At 35.1% G+C, this 22,290-nt stretch overlaps 1 protein-coding gene across 7 annotated transcripts in view; it reads left to right on the top strand.

Annotated features, from left to right (window-relative positions):
• The window catches only part of PTPN4 (protein tyrosine phosphatase non-receptor type 4), a 95,346-nt gene extending 77,643 nt beyond the window's left edge, over positions 1-17,703 (top strand). For 6 of the 7 annotated variants that reach the window (XM_031590605.2, XM_090143704.1, XM_090143705.1 and 3 more), the window contains 12 exons: positions 859-1,021; positions 3,964-4,047; positions 4,137-4,193; positions 5,274-5,430; positions 6,879-7,045; positions 8,185-8,275; positions 8,356-8,417; positions 9,177-9,323; positions 11,270-11,398; positions 12,766-12,914; positions 15,169-15,304; positions 16,941-17,703. In XM_031590605.2, the coding sequence (XP_031446465.1) occupies positions 859-1,021; positions 3,964-4,047; positions 4,137-4,193; positions 5,274-5,430; positions 6,879-7,045; positions 8,185-8,275; positions 8,356-8,417; positions 9,177-9,323; positions 11,270-11,398; positions 12,766-12,914; positions 15,169-15,304; positions 16,941-17,027 (1,429 nt within the window). In that variant the 3' untranslated portion in view covers positions 17,028-17,703. Of the gene's footprint in view, positions 1-858; positions 1,022-3,963; positions 4,048-4,136; positions 4,194-5,273; positions 5,431-6,878; positions 7,046-8,184; positions 8,276-8,355; positions 8,418-9,176; positions 9,324-10,558; positions 10,678-11,269; positions 11,399-12,765; positions 12,915-15,168; positions 15,305-16,940 lie in introns of those variants that run through there. The other variant, XR_004166546.2, reaches the window with a different exon arrangement.
• The last annotated feature ends 4,587 nt before the right edge of the window (positions 17,704-22,290 follow it).

The following is a 22,290-nucleotide window of genomic DNA, read 5'->3' as shown; positions in this document are numbered from 1 at the left end:
TACGTAATACAAATTATACAGTTAAGCTTTTACTTCAAAGGGACTAATAAAGGAAATTATCCATATTGCATGTAAACACAGGACTTCTTTGTTAATCTACAGTACAGTGCTTGCAGAGCTAAACAGAAATAGAAGTTTCTGCCATTTCATCTTCAGTAATGGTGTTAAAACTCAACTGAAAAATGCATGTGTTCAAGAAAAGAATAAAACCAGATATCCCATGAAATATCTGTGTGTATATGTAATTTTAAAGGGAAAAACTTAACACTGTTGTTTCTAGTCAGCTTTTCAAAGAACTGTGGATGGACAATTGAATTGTTTTAAATTGTTACGTGTATTTTTACATGGACAGCTGAAAACTATCGTGGGAGCACTTCATTCTAATGCTGTTGTCTGTTTTTAAGATGTAAATTTCAGTCATTAATTTGTGTGGGGGGGGGGAAATTCTTATTGGGGAAAATACTTTGTCTTATGTATTTTAGATACGTATTTTTTGGCTGGAGTGTACAGCATAAATGTGGTGAATTTTATTGTTTGTAAACAGAAAAGGTGCTAGGACCTCAGGTTTAAAAAAAAAAAACAAAAAACAACACAACAGCCACGTAAAAGTGAAACTTACTGGTTCACTTGCTTACAGTTGCTTTTCAAGAAAAAAATTACTAACGCTGCTAAACCTACACTTCCAATCTATTCTACTACAGCAGTAAATTTTTTTTATTCTAAAAACATATATATGTTTTTTCAGGTCTCCAGCTCATAGTTTCTCCAAGCAGTTTGTTTTGTTTACTTGGAATCCTTAAAGCACTGTCAGTATCTAATAATTGTTCCACTTCGTACTTTCTGTATTTTGGTGTTTAGATCTCAAGAAACTCCTATAGATGGGCAGCCTCCTGCATTACCACCCAAACAATTTAAAAAGAACAGTTGGAACCAAATTCATCATTCACACTCACAGCAAGAACTGGATAACCACATCAATGAAACATTTGATGTCCTTCCTGCATCTCCTGAAAAGTCCACAGTAAGTTTTTTAGATCCAGTTTAATTATTCTGCTTTTTGTCTGATTGATTCTACACCTTGTAAGCTTGATTCTGATTTCAGGGATGTGCCACATTTGTGCATTACGTTGCAGCATTTCATAGAGGTGAAGAATGGTTTAGGTTGGAAGTTCCAACCCCCATTTTACGTACCATCTCTTTGCTAGCTGCTACCATTTTTCACCTGCTGGAGTGGTCCTTTGTCTTTTGTCACCAAATGACTACATTGAGATGGGTGTGCAAAACGTTTTAATCTTTATTATAATGCTCAAATTTTCTCCACTTGTATATGCTTCTATTATTTGATTTATTTGGAAAGTCACTTACTGTCAGTTTTAAAGAAGACGCTGAACTGAGCTACTGCTAGTTTGAAAAATTGTTTCATCTAGCTTTTATCAGAAAGCTGACACTAAAACTTCCTACCAGCTTCTAGAGTAGTTCTGTTAGGAGAGGATTTCTGAATCTGTAGTAGTATTTCTGATCAGCATTTACAAGAAAGGAATACATTACCAAGGCACTAAGGGCAAGGGATGTGAAGATGTACACAAATCTTTTTTTCTTGGGCATGTGTTAGATGATTAAAATGATCAGTTGATTATTGTCTGTCTTAACCATTTCTGTGATTTAAAAAAAAAATTTTTTTTGTCCTAACAGAAGTTTACAAGTGGCTTTTGGTTTTATACTGATATGGGACAAGAAACATTTTGCAGTATGGGAAAACTGTTTAGCATTCAGATGTAATAAATACTTCATAAACAGTTTCACCAACCTTAAGTGCAATTATGCCAGCTCTCAAAATTGATATTTTAGAAATGCCTTTAGTTAGTTTTATATTGTATTGTGAACTCCAAGCCTAGGATGTTCTTTCAGGCCTTGTTATAAAAGTTAAGATTCCCATAAAATCCATACTTAATTTCATAGAGTTTTAATAAAACACACAGAAGTGAAACTTAAAAGTTATGAGCATTTTTGGAATGTCATGAAAAGTTTGCTTTAATTAAATCATGAAATAGTTTCTAACAAGTTCATCTCTTTTTCACACTGACCTGAGTCATGGTGAAGTTGTGTTTTGAAAAACTACTACTCATCAAGTCATCTTGTATTCAGTTATCTGTACCAAATTGACAAAAATAACTTTCAGTAGTGTTTTTTTGGAACACCGTTCAGTTCTCCCACAGCTGTGTTGGTTTTGCAGAATGAGATTGCTTTTTCCATGTGCCTTGTCACTGTGATTGTTTGCTAAGGTCCAACAAGTTACATTCCTGCTGCTTTTCTTAAGGCAGCACACTGTTGTAATTGAAGATATAATTTAGTCTGATGGCTGCTTTCTTATTTTGGGTCCTAGAGAAGGAGGAACATGGCACGACTCTTGTATTTTGTGAAATTAGAAATGTAGGATTTAGAGTGTGCGGTTTTTGTTCTGACCAGAATGCACCTCAGGTTCTTGTACCACTGAAATCCCTTCTGTTGCTCTATCTCAAATGTTTCAAGGATAAACCTCACCATTTTGACTTCATTAAGCTGTCAGATTTCCTTTGCCTATTTTAATAGGGAGAGCCCATACATTAGCAGGACAGGTATGGAAATGACGGCTTTTTCTTCTACCAGCAGTCCTTAAGCATCCAGTCTGAGAATATGCAGACGTGTTTTCAAGCAGGTGTGGTCAGGAGTCTCTTCAATTAGACAATTTAATGATGATATGTAGTGTTCTCTCTGATTTTTCATTATAAAATGCTCCACAAAATTGCTTGTTAAAGTGGGGAGTAATTGTTCTTTTTCCTTCTGAGGAATGGAATGGCACAGATCTTGCCACACCTTGGTTCTTGTACAGAATGAACAATAACCTTCTCATCAACATATCTTAGCTGTTACTTTCCTCTCCTTCCCCAAATTTGTATCTTTTCAATGTTATGAATGTGTTAGGAGAAGGTGTGGGGTGGTTTTACTTTAACCAAAAGCACAAGATGTGTGAAACCAAATCGGTTTTTTGGTTGTTGTTGTTTTGAACTTTCATGCCATTTAGGAATACTTGCTTTCCTTTAATAAATTGATGATTTTTCTCCTTCCTGAGTATGAATCATACACTTTGTGCAGTCAATACTGTTAAATGTCAATGAAGCTTATGTCATCGAATCATAGAATCACAAGGTTGGAAAGGACCTACAAGATCATCTAGTCCAAACCAGTGTCATTATGGTTTGGATGTGAAATATTATTAAAAATACTGGGTGGTATTCAGCTTGTGAAATAAACAGTAATGTGGAACAAGGAATCATTTCAATGACAATAATTTGATTTTGCCAGGTTACACAAGTAGTATCCCCAGTATATTAGTGGATCCCATGACAAAGTTTTTCTGATAAAATAACCAAAAAACCCTACTCAAGTTGTCAGAGCTTGACAAAACTAACACTGCACCATGGAGGAAACAGGACAGGGGATATAGAACCAAGGTTTTGTTTCTGAACTTATTCCTGCTTACTACCATCATATTGCTATTGTTAGGAGGGGAAAAAAAACACCTCAATTTTCCTCTCACTTTTTTGTAATAATATATCACATTTTTACTGCAGGCTTTTCTCTGCAGTCTTAAGTAAAATGAATTTAAATTATTTCCACTCAGTAATTTGTTTGTCTTAGGACTGTTTGAAGCCTGTTTGCCTGTTTTAGTATGATTTCTTATTTGAGTTTGCTTTGACAGAACAGACTCATAATTTGTGTCCAAGATTTCAGATGTCTAATTCTTTTTTCTTTCTATGCAAAACTCAAGCAAGATATTTGTGTTATTTGATGTTTTCTCAAGTGTCTAATAGCAATTACTTTATGAAAAATAGGAAAAATTATTCTATACAATATCATCAAAGACTATGCTAACTTTGAGCACAGAACATAGTAATAGATATATATGTTGTTTGCTTTTTCTAGCCCAATGGTGGTGTTCCCCATGACAATCTTGTTATGATCAGAATGAAACCAGATGAAAATGGAAGGTTTGGCTTCAATGTAAAGGTACAGTCACCTATTTTTGTTTTATGTTTCTTAAGTTCATTTTCTGATTTCTTTAATGATTTATAACAAAGTTTAATTTGTTTTTAAAGGGTGGATATGATCAGAAGATGCCAGTAATAGTGTCCAGGGTAGCTCCAGGAACACCCGTAAGTTACCGAAATTCCAACTAGTTGTTACGTCTGTTTTTGAAGTACAAGCTCAAAACTGGTAGTTATTTCTTAGGTCTGTGTAACATATTTAATAAATAAAATAAAATGTCTTTAATCCTCAGAAAAATTGCTTATTTTGCTGCCAGCAAATTGGATCTGCAGATGTTCAGTATGCATTGCTTCTTGAGCTGTCATCCTAAAAATGCCTACACTTGCTGATTTTTAGTATAGGCATTAATATAACTCCATAGAAATGACATGTGGACTTCTGTGTTAAAAATAACTAAAACACAAACACTTCCTATTACAGTGACAGAGCTGAATAAAACCAAGACTTAGCTTAAAATTGGGCATCATGAATCATTCGTCAGGTCTGACTGTTGTTACTGGTGTTTGGTGACAATCAGTAGTGTCCTTCAAAGTAGGCACAATGTTCTGTCAGTTGATTGCCAGAAATACTGACCTGGTATTCAGCTGATTGAAACCAGCTCTGGCTTATACCTTTTTGAGTAAAGCAGACCATATCTTTGCTGACATTTAAAAAATATGTTCTTACATTTCATGGTAAAACTGTGGTGGTATTATTATTATTATTTTTATTAGTTTGTTCATCTTTCTGGGATTATTTAAACTTGTGCATTGTCTTTGGTCATTGCCTTAGTTTTGTCATTACAACGGTAGTATTTCATAACTGGAGCATTTAAGCCTATGAAATTGATTTGGACAATTTACTCTCTTCCTTTCTAAGATAAGAAGATCCTGCTTTTTTGGTTGTCTATATGAAATTTAGAAAGGGAAGCTCAACTAAGCCTTCTACTTTAATGGGAGGAGCAGAGTAACAGCTACTGAAGATATGTTAAAATGACAGTTTCTTCCCAGTGACAAATCAGAGTGTTTGAATGAATGACACCATCTCATGTATTGGGCAACACTCCGATTTGTTTTCTGAATACAATGTAGCAACCATAGCAACTCGGCTGTAGGATTCAAGTTAGATGAATATAGATAAAGTTGCTATTTTAAGGTGGTAACTTAGAAACAGCTCACTTTACACACATTTTTTTTTTAACATTGCAGGCTGATCTTTGTGTCCCTCGATTGAATGAAGGAGACCAGGTTGTACTGATCAATGGCAGGGATATAGCAGAACATACCCATGATCAAGTTGTTATGTTTATTAAAGCTAGCTGTGAGAGGCACTCAGGGGAACTTGTGCTCCTCGTTCGACCCAATGGTGAGTGATTTGTACATAAAGCAAAAAGCAAACAAAAAAGGCATCTTGTCTTATTTTGCTAATCTTCATTTTGTGTCCTAAGATAGAATGCTTCTCTCTTAGCAAAAACTAATTTCCCTTGTCAATGATCTGCAGCAACACAATCTACTGTACAAATTTTAATTGATCCCATGCTCTGAGGAGCTGTGCATAACTAGGTATAGCTGATTTAAATCCTACTGTAATTGTCACTGATGTTAAACAAAATAAAAGTTGAAGAAACTATATGTATATTGAATGCAGTTTCTGAGGCTACCCTCAGAACCCTTATTCCCTTGAGGAAAAAAAAGAAAAACAAAACCACAAAAAAACAGTAACCTAGTGTTTGAATGTCTCTGGAGTTCCATATATGCAAAATCCCTCCATATGTTCTTAAAACAATTCAGAACAACTGATTAGATTTCTGCTTGATGAGACTTAATAGAAGAAACTGCTAAAGTCTTGTGCAATATATTCATGACATACACTCTTGGAGTGCTGCCAGCAGGTGGTCACTGGGTTTAATTCTACTTGGCATTCCAATTATAATACAATTACACAAGAAAGGCAAAATGAAAAACAATGATGCTCAATTAAAATAATTAAACTTAGATGAGTATATAATATAACGTTCTAAACAATTTTTCCTGTATTCACTGATCAATGCTTCCCAGTTAGGTGTGCTCCTGTTCTGCATGCAGGTTCTTGCAGTTTTTGTATGTTTACTTTCTTTTTCAGATCAAATCATTAGTTTTGTTTACCAGCTTATTAAATCAGTATCCTCTTATGTTGGTTATCTTTGTATTCCGGATAAAAATACTCAAGTTGTAGAGGTGAGGAGTTGCCAGATCTCTCCTCCAAGGTCATGTGATTTTGGTTAAAGAGAAACTTTATGACAGTGTATGTTTGTTATGTACAGTAGATGATTCATATTGTTTTTCAATTTGTTTATAGACCAAGCAAGTGTATAGCGTTGATGGTGTTATTATGGCATGTAGCAGTGCCATTTTTTCTGGTAATGATCTACATGTCTTGCCCTATTTAGCCTAAAAGAATAAATTGGTCAAACTGAAAAAATATAAATACAACTGTAATAACTATAGAGGTGTAATGTGTGGATATGGGATTAAGGAATGCACCAGATAAGGTAGCAGGTAACAGGAGGTTTGATCAAAATTTCAACAGTCAATGAAGCACTTCTACTTAAAATGACAATTAAACCACAATAGTTATGTCCTGGGTAGTAGTAGTCAGTAAAGCCTGTTTGGCTGTGCTAATGGGGCTTAAAATCACTGTGTTAATAAATGCAATTTTTTCTACAGGAGGAATGTGTCTATTTTGATGATTTAATTAAATGGTCTAATTTTAATTGTATTATAATTTTATTAAAACACATCTATCTAAAACCTCCGTAACTTTATTTGTTACAGCTGTCTATGATGTTGTGGAAGAGAAGCTGGAAAGCGAACCTGACTTCCAATACATCCCTGAGAAATCTCCACTTGATGGTGTCCATCAAGATGATAATGCTCTGAGAGAATCCATGATTCAGCTAGCAGAGGGGCTTATCACTGGAACAGTTTTAGCTCAATTTGATGTGAGTACTCATCACATACAACAGCGTTACCTGAAGCTAGCTGTGTGCATGTTCCAAGTCTTTTGGGATAGGTAATTATTTTAAACAAAGAAATTGTCAGTCAAATTTCAGTATAGCCAGCATCTTTTAGGAAAATATTTGATTTAACACTTTCAGAGAAAAAAAGTTAAAAAATCGAGCCTTGTAGAGAAACACAGTAGAGTTACAGCATTGAAAAACTGATCCAAATACACTTCAAAATTGTTTCAGTTTTTATATCTTTATTGATTACTTGCATCTTTTTATGATTGTCAGGACTTATGCTTATATAATATTTCTATAGGGGTGAAGACTGAAAAATGCATACCAAAAATCCTGTTCCGTACTCAGACCTTCATTCTTTCCAAAGTCAGTGTAGAGGCTGTGACAGCTGAACTTTTGACATTTAATGGACAATTTCAATGAGCAAATATAAAATTAGCAATGGAAAATACAGCCCTAATCTTATGTGTAATAAGATACACATAGATTACATAACTATTCATGTCTTCATGAATAGTTAATTTTTTAACATATTTGAAAAGAGCAGTGCCCTTTCTGTGGTCTCCTAAGGCATTGATACTTGTAGTTTTTCTTTAACACTAACTTGTGCTTTGATAATATTCCATCTTCTTCAAAACATGAGGTCATATGACTAAAAGCAGGAAGAATTAAGTTTATAAAACACTGCAGCATGAATTTCTTACCAGAGACCTAAAGTTATGTATTACAATGTATATTGATAAGGCTTTTGGTAACATGTTCTTCTTACACCTGGAATCCATTTTGCATTATATATGCCTCTTATATTACATTGCATAGGTTTAGGCAGGAAGCTCCTCCAGTGGGTAATTACAGTTTGGCAAAACAGTGTTCTATAAATGGCTTCAGTGTATAGCTTTGAGTCAAGAAATGCATGGATGTGGTGAAATGATCCCATAGAATAATTCATAGCGCTGTGTTTTGAAAAATGTTTCCATGTTTCTTAAAGCTGTCTTTGTTCAATAATTTATGTTCTAAAAAGTATTTCAAGGCACATACTGACAGGTATTTTGCATCTCTTATGATCTTGTCTTTTTTCTTTTTTCTTTCTTCTTTTTCTTTTTTTTTTTTGTCTTCAGCAACTGTATAGGAAAAAGCCTGGAATGACAATGTCTTGTGCCAGATTACCTCAAAACATTTCCAAAAATAGATACAGAGACATTTCGCCTTGTAAGTATTTGTGTGTTTGTGTTCTAAAGGTATTTTACTGCAGTTAGTAAATAAGTAACGTTTTTCTAAATTTTTTTCAGATGATGCTACACGGGTTATTTTAAAAAGTAATGAAGATTACATCAATGCAAATTATATAAATGTGAGTAATGCTTCTAAAAATTGCTTCTGACATAAAGTAATTTTCAACTTTTCAGTGAAGGACTTTAAAATAAATTTTCTGTAAATCTAGCTCAGGCTAGAATAATAAACCAGTAATCAAATGGTTAGAAATGTACTGTAGGTTTACTTATTTACTAATGCTTGGTGGCAAATACTTTCTAAATAAAAATAAACATGCAAGAAAACCCTCGGAAGAAGTAGCTGTCTATTGGAGTAATACGTTCTTCATAATGGATTGCTAATGTGGCAGTAGTGGTCAACACCAGAAAAGTCTGATCTAGAAGCGCGTATTAACATTTGTTTATTTACTTATTGTCAGTAGCAACAAAAAAGTACTTTCCTCTTCCTACTTCACTTTCCTCTGTGTAAGAAAACAAAAACAAACAAAAAAACCCACAAAAACACCACCACCAAAAAAACCACAGATGTTAAATTCTAAAATCACTGTTTAAAAACTATTGTGTCAGAAAGTCAAAGAGTGACATTTTCTTACCTTTTAATTTTCAACCATTAACTGTCAGTGAATTTACTTACTCTCCCAAACACGTGTATGGTTCCTTGCATTAATTTCGTGTGAAACACTTCAGTTGATAAATACTCTTTTAAATGACTAACTTAAAATAAATATATTTCATGTAGTGATACTTCTTTTAATGTATTAGTCACTGAACACCAATGCCTGACAGATATTCATTCTCATGGCAAATGCAAGAATTAAAACAATCATTTTATCTTTTAGATGGAAATCCCTTCTTCCACAATAATAAACCAGTACATTGCCTGTCAAGGTCCATTGCCGAACACTTGTCCTGATTTTTGGCAGATGACTTGGGAACAAGGCTCATCTATGGTTGTAATGTTAACAACTCAAGTTGAACGGGGCAGGGTAAGTAAAAGATTCTCTTAAATACCACTTGCATAATAAAAATCTGATGATGATTGCTCTGTAAAAGATTAGTGGAAGATAATATTATGATGTACTACAACCCTTTTCATAAGGGCAGTGCATTCTTAATAGTGTTGTGATAATTAATATTACTTTTTAAACCTTTTGACATCATTAAAATAGCTTAATGAAAATTTTGTTTGGTGCTGAGATGTACTGAAGTCCAAGTATTTCTTAATTTTTTTTTTACTTACTGCTTTGATTCTATTTTTAAAATAGTCTTTTTCTCTCATCTTTGAATGAGGAAACTAAGAAATGTCATCATTTTTTGTAATTAATTCTTTCATATGTAGAGATGAATTTTAATGCAGCCCAATGGAGCTTTGTACTGTTGAGAGCACGTCTGAATGGCTGTGCTTAAGGGAATCCTTAATAAGGCTGAAAAAAAATAAAAAATCGTACATTGAGAAGAGTTGAACATCTGTTTACTTGTGCAAAGGAATCGTTGTCCTTTAGGTCTTTTTCATTAAAAAAAAAAAAAGTAGAAATGGAGACTTACAGATTACTAGAAATAATTACAAATGGCTCTGTATAAAACCTTAAGGTGTTTTTATTTTGTTTTTAAAGCTTTAGCTTTCTCTTTGTAGTCTCATTTGTTATACAGCTTTGTCTCTTAGAGATGAGCAAAACAACAAATATAGCAATTCACAGAGTATAATTCCAGAGTTAGCAGGTTTATAGTCTGCTGCATTCACAGTAGCACTGAATGGTTGTGTGTGGACAGAAATTGACAGGCTAGAGTAATAGTTTAGTGGAATTTCTTTTTAGCATTTCTTTTGAAGGTGGATTTATGGAAAGTGATGGGTGTTCTGATCAGCTCAGACTGTAGTTCAGTTGTCGGTATATATCCTAACTTATTAATAGCCATGTATTTGCTGGGAGATCAGGCCTCTAAATGCAATTAAAGTAATTGGATGGGAATTGCAGTGTTTTTGAGTCATTTTTCAACAACTCCGTGTTAGCACGGTGCTGCCTCCTCCCAAATGAACATGATTAGAGGGAATTTCAGTACAAGTGCCCTTTTAATTTGAATTTTCTTTGCAGATCTGCTAAGAACAGACTTGCATTAGCAGTTCTCTGAGGTTTCCCCACTCCCTCAATAATGACATTTGTGGAGCTCTTCGGAGAGCTGCTAAATAATGAAATAAAAGGACTTATCTGTCTTATACCCATAGGCAGACTCCCTGCTCTAAAGCTGATCATGAGGCTTCTGACATCACTATCCCACTGCATGCCGGGATGTCTCAGTGGAGCAGGAAGTCTGCAAATCTGGCTGCTCTTAAAGAATCGCCAGGTGGGTTGGAAAAACAAAAGTACACTTGAGCTGAAATGACCTCTTGAGTTCAGCAGTTAAGCGATTTATCTAAAAATCTTCGGTTTTGAACTTTTTATTCACATTTAGAGGTTTTTTTCCAAAAATCTTTGAAGTCCGCATCCCCCTAATTACTGCAGCAACATTTTTGTTACTTACTTTCTTTTTTCATATGTTCTTTTCCCATATAAATGTGTTTTGAGAAGACTGTGAGATTGTATGAGGTTTCTAGAGGTCAGAAATATTTATAAAGCAGCATCTGTGTCCCTCAAGTGTTAACATGAGAAGTTATTGATGCATTAAAAAAAGTTGTAATGAAAGGGAAAGGCATTCATCCACAATTACACTAAGGTCAATAGCTGGTTCATATGTCCTAAAGAGAAGCAGCAGGAGATCTCCACAATAACTTATTTTATATGCAATAGTTAAATAGTGTAGTCTATTTGGTAAGTAAATCAATAGTAGTGACAAAATTGTTAAAATATTTTTTACTGAGCAGTGGCATAAGGAATTAGCAGGAATGAAAATAATCTGGATTTAAACACAGACATCTTTAAACATATGTTGGCTTTAGGTTAAATGCCATCAATACTGGCCAGAGCCATCAGGAAGCTCATCGTATGGGAATTTCCAGATTACCTGCCATTCAGAGGAAGGAAATCCTGCTTACGTCTTTCGAGAAATGACATTGACTAATCTGGAGGTAAAGTCATAATGTATATTTTTAAGTATAAATCTATGAAATCCTCACAGACTAGAAAAAACTATCTAATTAGACATTTTACATTTGATGTCATATATGCATAAATAGAATTCGTTATTTCTAATAACCTTTAGAAAACTAATCTTATTGCCATGTACTTACTGTGAATAAGTTCTGCTATATAATAACAAACCTTTAGCAAAATATTACAAGGATTCGATTTCCATAATGGTATTAATTGGTCTGAGTCAGATTAAATAATGTGATTAAATCATTTCTCATGAAGACTATTACTCGTGTCTTACATGGCCTGACCAAATAAAAACAGTAATTAAAGAAGTTGAGAAATGTGCTATTCCCTTGACATTTTCAAAGCATCAGATACTAGCAGTATTTCAGTATCACTGCTGAAAATCAGCCTTTTTAGTGGTAAATAGTTCTTAACTCTGGCTTAGAGACTGCTGAGATTCATTAATTGATATCAGCATTGAGATGTAAACTGGGACTTTCTAGACAGAACAGGCATAGCATTAGTTTCAGGGGATGTATAGCTTCCAGAACTTCACCAGCTATCATTTTGGTCTCAGAAATTTTTGGAAATCTTTTTCTGGAATTTAGTTCAGGTACTCATTTCTCACTGCTTGGGTTTCCAGATGAGATGCCAGGTTTAAAGAACTGCCTTTTATTCAGTTTTCAGTTAACTTTTTGTTCCTGGGTGCTGTTGAGACAATTGCTCATTTATTATCAATAGTGGCATCTCTGCAAATGATTCCATGCTGAAAAGTAATTTGGTGTATGGTAGCTTCTATTATTTGAAATGATGCTTTTACTCTGTGCGTCCTGCCCTCTCCATTAAGCAGAGGCATGTGATAAATGTTGGTGACATTAGAGCAGGGGGACGTGGGAGAGAGTGGAAAACCTCTTGCGTCTTGTGGAGTATGCTAAATAAAATTAGAGGTGCAGATAAATCCAAAACCATACTGGTGTTCACATAGTCTGAACAAAGGTTTGGAAGTCCAGTCTTTCCCCTCTGCACCCCTGTTCTGTCATTTGATAGAACCATAGTGAAACTAACTCAACAGAAAGATGCTAAAGATTTGGCTACTTGCTTATACATCTGGTGCTTAGAGCATTTGTACCCTTAAACTGTTTTCCTGTTAGATGGAGTGGCTTTTTTTTTTTACTTGCTTTTTTGTTTTTAATTAAAAAATGTAATTATAAAATCCAGGATGAGTAGTAATTAACACTTATAGAGATTGATAGCTTCCAGAAGCTACTTTTATTACAGGTGCAAGTTAATGTTAAATGTACCTCTTTTTTTCTTTCCGTGAAATCTGAACTAACCTTAAATCCTATGCTTCTGATAGAAAGAGGAAAGCCGCCAGCTGACCCAAATTCAGTACATAGCATGGCCTGACCACGGGGTTCCTGATGATTCCAGTGATTTCCTAGATTTTGTGTGCCTCGTGAGAAAGAAGCGGGCTGGCAGAGAAGAACCTGTTGTTGTTCACTGCAGGTACTCCTCACTTTTTTCTTTTCAACTTCACTTGATCACACAGTTGAAATTGTTTATTGTCAAATAGTTTTTCTTTGCTTTGTTGTTCAAATAGAAGTGTAACTATAATGTGCTTTGCGGGTGACAGGAGAACTCAACTTTTATATTAAGCAATTTTTATCAAAATCGTAATGATTTTTAATAAGCAGAAGTTGGGGTATCTACATTCATGAATCTGTATGGAGGTCTTGTCTGTTTAATTTAAATGCTTATGCTAATAGTTTACATAATAAATTCAAGGAGATAGTGAAATACACTTATGAAACTTTTGATAACTACTGTGCAAAGGTCCGGAATAGCTGTACAAATATCCATAGCAGACAGTATGGAAAGTAAATGCAGTGAAATAACACTCTCAAGTCTGCAGATGTTTTAGGCTACATGTTGTTATGATTAATACATTAGGATAACAGGTTTTTTTCTTGCAACAAGTCACTTTTGTTGTGAATTAAAGTAAGTTATTCAGATTTCTATCAAATTTAATGTGTGCTTTTCTTACGAAATAGTTTTCAAGATAATGTAAAGCAACAAAAAGCTGAAGTTTCTGTTACATTGAATTTGAATGTAATTTGAGATTACATTTACTTCAGTACTACTCATATGAAATGTAAGTCAACTCAGAGTAGTTAAACATTTTGTAATACATGGCAGTCTGAACACAGAGCTGTCGAAATGACACTTTAATCTTTATCCTGTTTACAAATCCGTAACTTCATGCTAAATCAGTGTTTTTTCCTGTTTTATCATTGCAGGGCAGTATGAAGTTGAGTCACTTTGAAGTTAAATTAAGATTATCTATAAGCATTCATCAGTTTTATTTTTAGGGCACCTTTTTCACTTGTCTTTAAAGGAAATAGTATAGCAAAGAATGTACTTAAGGAAGAACTGTTGTTATTCAAATAAGGCTGAATGTATTCTGTTCTTATAAGTGATCATAAGCAGATGCTTCAGGGAAAATACAAGCAGAACAAGGCTTTATGGTGCTTGTGGCCTCTTACTTGCCCAGCTTACAAATCACTTCATATTCAAGTTCCAGTACCTGTTAGGTTTGTCTGTAACAACCCCAGTGCCTTTCTTCTCCAAATGCATTCCTGTTTTTCTTTCTGAGCTCTTGAATTCCTGTGTTCCTGTCCTTTGGCAAAAGGTTCTGCAAATTTGCACCTACACCTTCATTTTTCTTTTGATTTTTATTTTAACAAGGTTCCTTATAGTTTAGCTGAACGGTTTCCAATTCTTATTCTGGAAGAGATGGTGAGCCCCCCCACCCTGTTCCTGCCATTCGCGATTTTCTTGCCTTCTGCTATGTCACAGTGTTCCACTCCATCAGTCAGTGGTTTCTTTCACCAAGCTAACAAGTCATAGCTTACCTGATATGTATCATATGGAAACTGTATTATACTTTCCATCATTGCTGTTGCCATTCTCTGAATCTTTTGAGGTAAAATGAATCATTAGGGTTCTGACAGATACTGTTCTTGTTTGCATTTAATGTAACATTCTACATATAAATTTCACGTGTGTAAGTTCTAGAGATGTAAAATGCCACTGAATTTTATGTAACTGGTACCTTTACATCTTGTCCTGAAATGTTCATGACATCACTGAAACACACAGTAGCTTTGATGCCACCTTCTGGACAAAGATTAAAGTACTAACTCGGCCAGATTTAATTTGAAGTTATGCTTCAAAATCTGAACAATTAAGCTTCAAACAGAGAGTTTATGTAAACTAAGTTATTTAAAAGCATGAAACGATAGCTGTACAATCTGAGTTAATGGTGATGTTTGAAAATATGGATTTGGTCTTGTACTCAAATACAAGAGAACATTGGCTTTCTACTTTAAAACTGCAGCACAAATTTCTTGGTTGTGAAAAATTTGAATTTGAAACAAACCATTGATGTTCACGGTTAAATATTCAGTTTTTAAGGATTTCTACTCAGTTGTAAATATGGACTTGAATAAATGTTTGTAAATTGTTCATGGCTGGGTTCAAGTTCCTCTTCACAGTACTGACAGTTCCACGCTAATTTTCGCTCTTCTCAAGCAGGATGGAAGCTTCCAGTGACAGGTGGCTCGTCTAACCCTTGTCCTCATAGTATGGGATCATACAGATCAGTCATGAGAATCCTTAAGGAGGAAGGACCATACCGCTCTTTAATGTGAGCTACATTCCAAACACTTTTTTTATTAGGGTTTTTTCTTTTATTTGACAGTGCTGGGATTGGACGGACAGGAGTTCTTATCACTATGGAGACGGCAATGTGTCTCATTGAGTGCAATCAGCCTGTTTATCCATTAGACATTGTACGAACCATGAGAGATCAAAGAGCCATGATGATCCAAACACCTGTGAGTACTGTGTTGAGGAAGAGTCTTCATGCATTTGAAAATGTTAGAATTTCCCCTGGATTGATGATGTTTGTTTGTTTTTTGAGATAACTGCTCTGCTTCCTGAATATTCTATTTCTGAATTCTAACAGGTTTAGAATGGAGTTAGAACAGATTTAGATTTTTTTTAACCTGTATCAGTCAGATGATGCTTCATTCTGAAAGCTGTTTGCTTTAATTTTTTAAAAATGCATAAAAAGGGTCAAAATACTCAGCTGTGCTCTTTTTCATAGAAAGTCTTAGAGTTCTAGTTATTCCATTTTTTTTGACCAATTAGTTTTATTCTTTTTTTGATTCAACCATTGGTTGTATACTTTTACTCATTATATTTAATATTTAAAGGGAAAATATTCTGAAGGAAAAAAGTCACTAGGTTCAGTGTCAAATCTCTTCCACAGTTACCTGAAGCTAGTTAGTCATTGCAGTAATTTAAACGTGCCTGTTGCTGTTCCTCTAACTAAATTTGAAGAAACTTCAGTGTTCCTTGTAGGGTATTCAGGTTGAGAAAAATACTTCCATTTCTCAGTCATCTGTAGTATGGCACTGTCTAGTATTCATACTCCACTAAAAAAAAAAATTATTCAGAACGGTGAGGAAACATGAGAAACAATAGAAGATGGCCCTTGCTTTTTGTGATGGCTATATTATGAATTTGTACATCTCTACGGCATACTTTGAGAGGAAGAGACCTTTATTAGTAAGAGAGGGGAGGTGCGGGGGTAAGAGTTATCTATGACAACTTCTTTTGCTGTTTTTTCCTGATTTTTGCATTTTCTGAAGTATTCCCTCAGAGTCCACAAGGTGGCTCTATGCGTGGTTCTCTTCTATGCTCTATGAAGAGAGTTCATAAAGGTTCATTTAGGGAGCACTGGAGGCAAAATGTGTATTCTACATGAATATGTCTAACTTTAAGTATTTTAATTTAGATGCAACAATACAGCACATAATGATTGCATTGTTAGATCTATTGTTGTGCCCATTTAAGATCTGAAATCAACAATTACTGCATTGAAAATGAAAAGGCAGGAATGCTTTTTGCTGTATTTAATGACTGGGGTTGTTTTGTTTGTTTTTTTTTGGAACTACTATTCATTTAAAACAAGGTGTCTTCCATGCATGCCAGTGCTAGACTTGAATATATTGCAGTTAGAGAAATTGGGTATGGGCTTTCTAAAACATTAAAGTGTTTTTCCTCATTCTGAGAGAGAGGTGCCAGTTACATGCCAAAATTAGTGCAAGCATGAAGAAGTGCTTTGCTGTAGTTTCTAAATTCAAGTATGTGGAAACTTTGAGTCAGTGAAACTTCAGCAGTGAAATGAAGGGTAGAAAATAACTAAATAGGAGATGATGTAAGAACAGGATAGGCGGGTGTGACTTCTGGTATATATTTCTAAGTGCTGTTCATTCCACTGTTCTGCTGAGAAACAAGATGTTCTAATACACAGTTTTCACTGTTCTATGTTTCCTAAGCTAACTTTGAAGTTCTTGGCCTGTTAAGAAAATAGGATAGGAGATACTGGAAGCTTTTCCTGCTTTCAAATGACCTACGGTTTAAATTTGTTTCTTTTCAATTAATTGAATCTACTTTCCTTTTCAGAGTCAATACAGATTTGTATGTGAAGCTATTCTGAAGGTGTATGAAGAAGGATTTATTAAACCTTTACAAGCATCACCACATAAATAAAGAGCAAAAAACCTAGGATATAAATTGAGGAACCCTGTCCTCTAAATAATGAACTGGCAGCATTCTTTGTGCCATAATACTGCTTGCAGGAAATGATAGTGAAGTACAGCAAAGAATTGACAAAGGACTTTGAAAACTTCAGCACTGTTGCACTTTACATTGAAACAAAATCAGTCTCTGAAACTCTTCTAATCTTCATCTGTTTGAAGACTTTATTTTCGTGCTTTGCTCCGAACAAACCATAAACTGAAAGAACTAATTGTGTTCAGGGTAATCTACGAGATTTCATTGTAGTGCCATATACTGCGCTTCTGGTTGAATTGCTACAAACAAGGCTTGGAATTATTTCACTCTGTTTTACACCCATGTCTCTTAAAAATGAAAAAACAAACGAAAAAATACACTAAGCCATGGTCTTTCTCCAGTGCTAGGTTTATTTACTATGTACAGACTCTCACTGTTTTGTTTTTTACAACATTAGCAATATTGCCGATACTAGATAGATACACACTGCCTACTGATGCAGCACACTTTGTCCTACACCCTTCTTAGAGACCAGCTGGTTGTTAGAGGAGAGCTGGCGTCCGTGTTAACCCAGCAGTAGCTGCATAATGCCCACTTACCAGCATCTTGTTTAAAAAAAAAAAAAAAAAAGAAAGAAAAAAAAAAGGAAAAAGGAAAAAAAAAGAAAAAAGAAAACAATAATAATAAAAACTTAAAAAAAAAATAAACAGCATTTCTTTGACACAGCTTGTGTGTCATACACTGGTGTATTCTGATTCATGTGACTTAAGATTACGTGATGGGAGCTAGTGCATGCATTATGTCTTAACCCCTTAAGTGCCTTGAGACTTACAGCGTACATCCAGTGAAAGGCACTCATGATTCTGTGGGGGTGGTCTTGTCCTGTTGTGTTTATCTTAATGGGTTCAGATTTTAAAAACGGCCCTTGGTGCTTGGAGTATGTTACTGCAAGGGGTCATGGAAATACCATTCCCTCTTTCCTTATACAATTACCTGCGTGCTATGCTCAGTAGCAAAAGCACCTCTGCCAACTTAATGAATGAGCATTGTTTGCTGCTGTGTTGTAATTTACGTGAAAAATCTGACACATTCCTTTATTCCTTACGACTAGTAACTTACTAGCAGCCTACTATGAAATGCTAGTAGGTCATTAGAAGCTGACACTTTGTTTTATCCTTTTATTGAGAATAGCTGTCTTACTCAATTAGAACATAACTCTTTAATAGCACTGATAATTAAGTTGAACTTACAATCAGATGTGATTTAATTCCATTATTTGCTAACCAAGTATTTTTTTAAAATCCTCATAGTTGATTTCAAGCCATTTTCGTACAGTCTGCCTTTTATTTTTCTAATTGTTTGGGGAGGGTGGGAAGGGAGGCAAACACTATAATGCTGTCCCACAACTCCTTTAATTCCGTGATGGTCCCAGTCACCCTCTGTCATGCTTGTGCAAAGTTGTTCCAGTTGGTATGGGTTGCCTCTTATTTAAGTAGGTATAAGATTTGTAACAAATGTCTGATACAGTATCTGAGCTCACTTTAAAGACATAGGTCCCAGTTTTTAATGTTTTTCCAATACAGGAGAAACCCAAGTCAGAAGCAAGGTGTCCGGTGTAATATACTGTAAGAAAACAAAATCAGTCACTTCTTTGACTGCCCTGCAACAACGTAACTCTGTGTCCTCTATTTAAAAACCTTAATTTATTGGTTTCCTGAAAATGTCTATCCAGTAATTTTTGTTATAAGCTATATAAAGCATAGAGCTGGAATGGAAATTTCTACACTAAAGTTTTAAACTATTGAATAATTATATAATATACGGTGTTCTGTGGACATCTGAATGAGATCAGCTATGAAATATTAAGTGAAAAGGGATTCAGGCTAAGTGAAATCCTGGCTTACAACTTAGTAATTACACATGAACCACAATGCCAAATGGAAAATATAGTTTTAATTATTTTTAGAATACAAAATAATACTAGGTGGCCTGTGGCCCTGTTACTTATATTTCTAGATTTGATGCCTAAATCAATGTTTTTCCTCAGTGAAAAATGAATCTTCCAAGTATCTCTGGATCTGATAAATGGGAAAAGAGTGATAAAGTAGCTTTAATCTCAGTTTCATTTTAAGCCATTTGCAACAACAACAACAAAATCTTCTGTATTAAATTTAAAGCTTTAACTTTCGTATGGTGAGATTATTAGCTGAGATGCCAGCTAACTGGAAGCTTATTTTAAAGTCAGCACTTAATATCTAAAATGTAAAATAATTCATCCATTATATTGAAGTACACTTTTTTCACAAATTGTAAAGAAAAGTATCATTTGCCCCATTTTTTCCTGAGGGGAATGAGAAACTAAGTTTATAGCAGCGTGAATAGTGTTGGTATGTCACATATTTAATTATTGTTATGTGAAGCTGCCAAAGCAGTTTGAGTTCAAAATACCCATTTATACCACAATTACACGTGGTCGACTGTTGTTACTGTTCTGATTACAAATACAGGCAAGAATACAAACTTACGATCTTCCTCTGCATTGACTTAAGCTGATCTGCTGTTGTGTATTAACTAGCTGCACTGGAAAAAGAAAACAAAACAAAAAAAAAGCAAACTCAGCTAATTGATCATCAGTTAATCAATGGCTTTTTGGCTTCTGGAAAGCCAGTAGAATGGGAACCAAAAGCTGCTTGGGAAAGAGAAGGCTGAAGCCTTCCTGCACCAGAAATCACTCACTCAGATGTTTGTACTTGTTGTGGTATAAATGGCCTTCACAATATTTTTATATGGCCAAAAAAAAAAAAAGCTAAATATTTAACTTTGGGTTATGAAGATCTGTATCATCATTCAGACTTTCTGAAGAAGTTTTTGTATGTTTCATGCTGTACAAAACATGAATGTATCTTTCAGACGAAATGAACTGGATGTGATTGGTGTTACGACTGTTGGACTTGATGAACAATTATTTTCATACCAATTGATTAGGAAAAAATACTGGGTGGGTGGAGAAAGAGTATGTTTGTAATGCTTCCATGATATACAGGTCCAGCTTAAAAAAAAAAAGAAATAATGAAGTTTCCATTGTAAATAAGAGCAATATTATGAGAGTTTTTGCCAATGTACAACATCGAGACTTTTTCCTTTTCAGTTCAAATTCAAAACTACCACAACCATCTCTTGTTTAAAGTGGATGTGAAGGTTTTTCTGTTAGCAGAAAAATATGAGGTTCTTGAGAAGGCTTTGCGTGTTTTGGGGGGCATTTTTAACTTTTGCTAAATATGAAATAACATGCAGGTAAATCACCGACAGATTGTCAGCCAATTCCTTCTGAGAAATGCTGCTTTAGATATACCAGAATGCTGAAAATTTATCCTGAATTTGAAAGCATTTGGTGACAGTGTGCACATCTGAATCAGTAAGTCACTGTTTTTCTGTTTTTAGCTATTCTCTCCTACTTCTGAATAACAGTCTGGTTTTATTACACCACATTTAATGCTAACTAAAGGTTCTTCTGCATTTCTCTGTTAAATCTTGAAAGCTTACATCTCATATAGGTAAAATATATCTAGAATAACTGATTGTGTCCTGGTGCACCACCCGAGAGAGAAGGGGTGAGAAAGCAGTAGGGAGATGAAGGTATGTGAGGAGTTTGTTGTGGAACCTGGCAGCTTTCCTTGGAGAGCTTCTGAAAAGCTCTGTGGTACCCATGGAGGCCAAGACCCAGCAGTACTGCCCAGGGAGATGGGAAGTAGAGAAGGTCCTGCATAGTGATGCCAGACCTCCAGGCGTGCTGTGGAGCTGAACTATGTGATATCTTTGTTTGTGTAGGTGTGTGGGCAATGGGTGGTGGCTCAGGGAATTAGTACGAGCGTGAAAAATACTCTACAGATGCACCATCCACAAATCTCCACGCAAAAGCAGGTTGTCCCATACTTACAGTATAGTTGTGACTGTAGAGCTGTTACTGCAGGCCATCTGAAGGACCCTCAGCCCTGAGGATAAAGGGAGGAATTGGAGTATTGTCCAAATTCAAGATTTATTTATTAGGATTTTCACACAGGACAGGAATGGTGCCTTCTTATGGCATTTGCGGTCGTCTTGTACTGTGCAAGTCCCCAGCAGGCTAGGTGTGTTTGCTAATTTTAGAACCCACCTTTTATCTTGAGATTGGAAAAGCTGTTTTCCATTGCTATCTTCAGTGCTGGGGTCAAATATCAAATTCTGATAAAAAGATGTTCATTGATTAAATGTCGATCTTGCATGAAATTGCACGGATTGTAATTAGTGGTGATTGGGGAAGCTGTTACAAGGAGAAAAGAGTCCTTTTTTTCTTAATGCAATGTTTTGTCCAATCTCATTTATCTCTATCACTGCTGCACTCCAGCTCTGTGCTAGCTGCTACCACAAGTGTGCATCTTCAGTTTGTTGAGCTTCTCCAGCTACAAACTGCAGCAGTGCATAACCTGAGCATCATTTGCTCATTGAGAGCTCAGTTGGTAAGAATTTCAGGAGAAAAAAACGCACCTTTTTCAATAAAAACTACATCCTCTTTGTTTTCTCTAAGCGATGTAGCCTAATAAATGTACTAAAATATCCATCATTCCTATATTCTGTAAGATGAAGTTTGGTTTCATGGGCTGGCTGACAGTTTGCTGGTGGTGGTATTTCATATTTAGCAAGCTCACGTGTTTTAAAGGATGATTTTTCTCAAAGTGTTTTGATGTTTGAATAGTAGCACTTTATCTCATGCTTACTACTGACTGAACTATCGGAGAAAAATAAATTGGGTTTGGAGAGAGATGCGCAATGGGTTTCTGTGCAGAGATGATTTGGGTTACACCCCGATACAAATGCTTTCAGCTGCTCCAGCCGTGTCTGCATTATTGTTCATATATTTGAGGGCTCTTCAGAAAATTATTAACAACTAAAGGTTTCGATTTTCCTGTTGTAAGAACATAAAAGCTTGCATTTCCAAAAAGTGCAAATAGAAATACAGGGTACTGGTACACTGCTCTGTGATCTCTCTCAGCTGCAGATTAGCTATGTTTACTGTAGATGTTTCTGCTAAGCCTTGTTTTTAACATTAGAGCAATTGCCTGGAAATCTTTTTGTTTGTTTGTTTTACTTTGGATTTTGATAACCAAAATTAATGCACAACAAAGTTTAAAGATGATGTCATCCTCTTCTGCCTGAGCCGGGCAGCTGAGACAAAAGCGAAAGGCTTTCAACTGTTTACATT

Source organism: Phasianus colchicus, chromosome 7, assembly GCF_987193195.1.
Source record: "Phasianus colchicus chromosome 7, bPhaCol1.hap1.1, whole genome shotgun sequence".
Classification (NCBI taxonomy): Eukaryota; Metazoa; Chordata; class Aves; order Galliformes; family Phasianidae; genus Phasianus; species Phasianus colchicus.
This window is presented reverse-complemented; position numbering and strand designations above follow the sequence as displayed.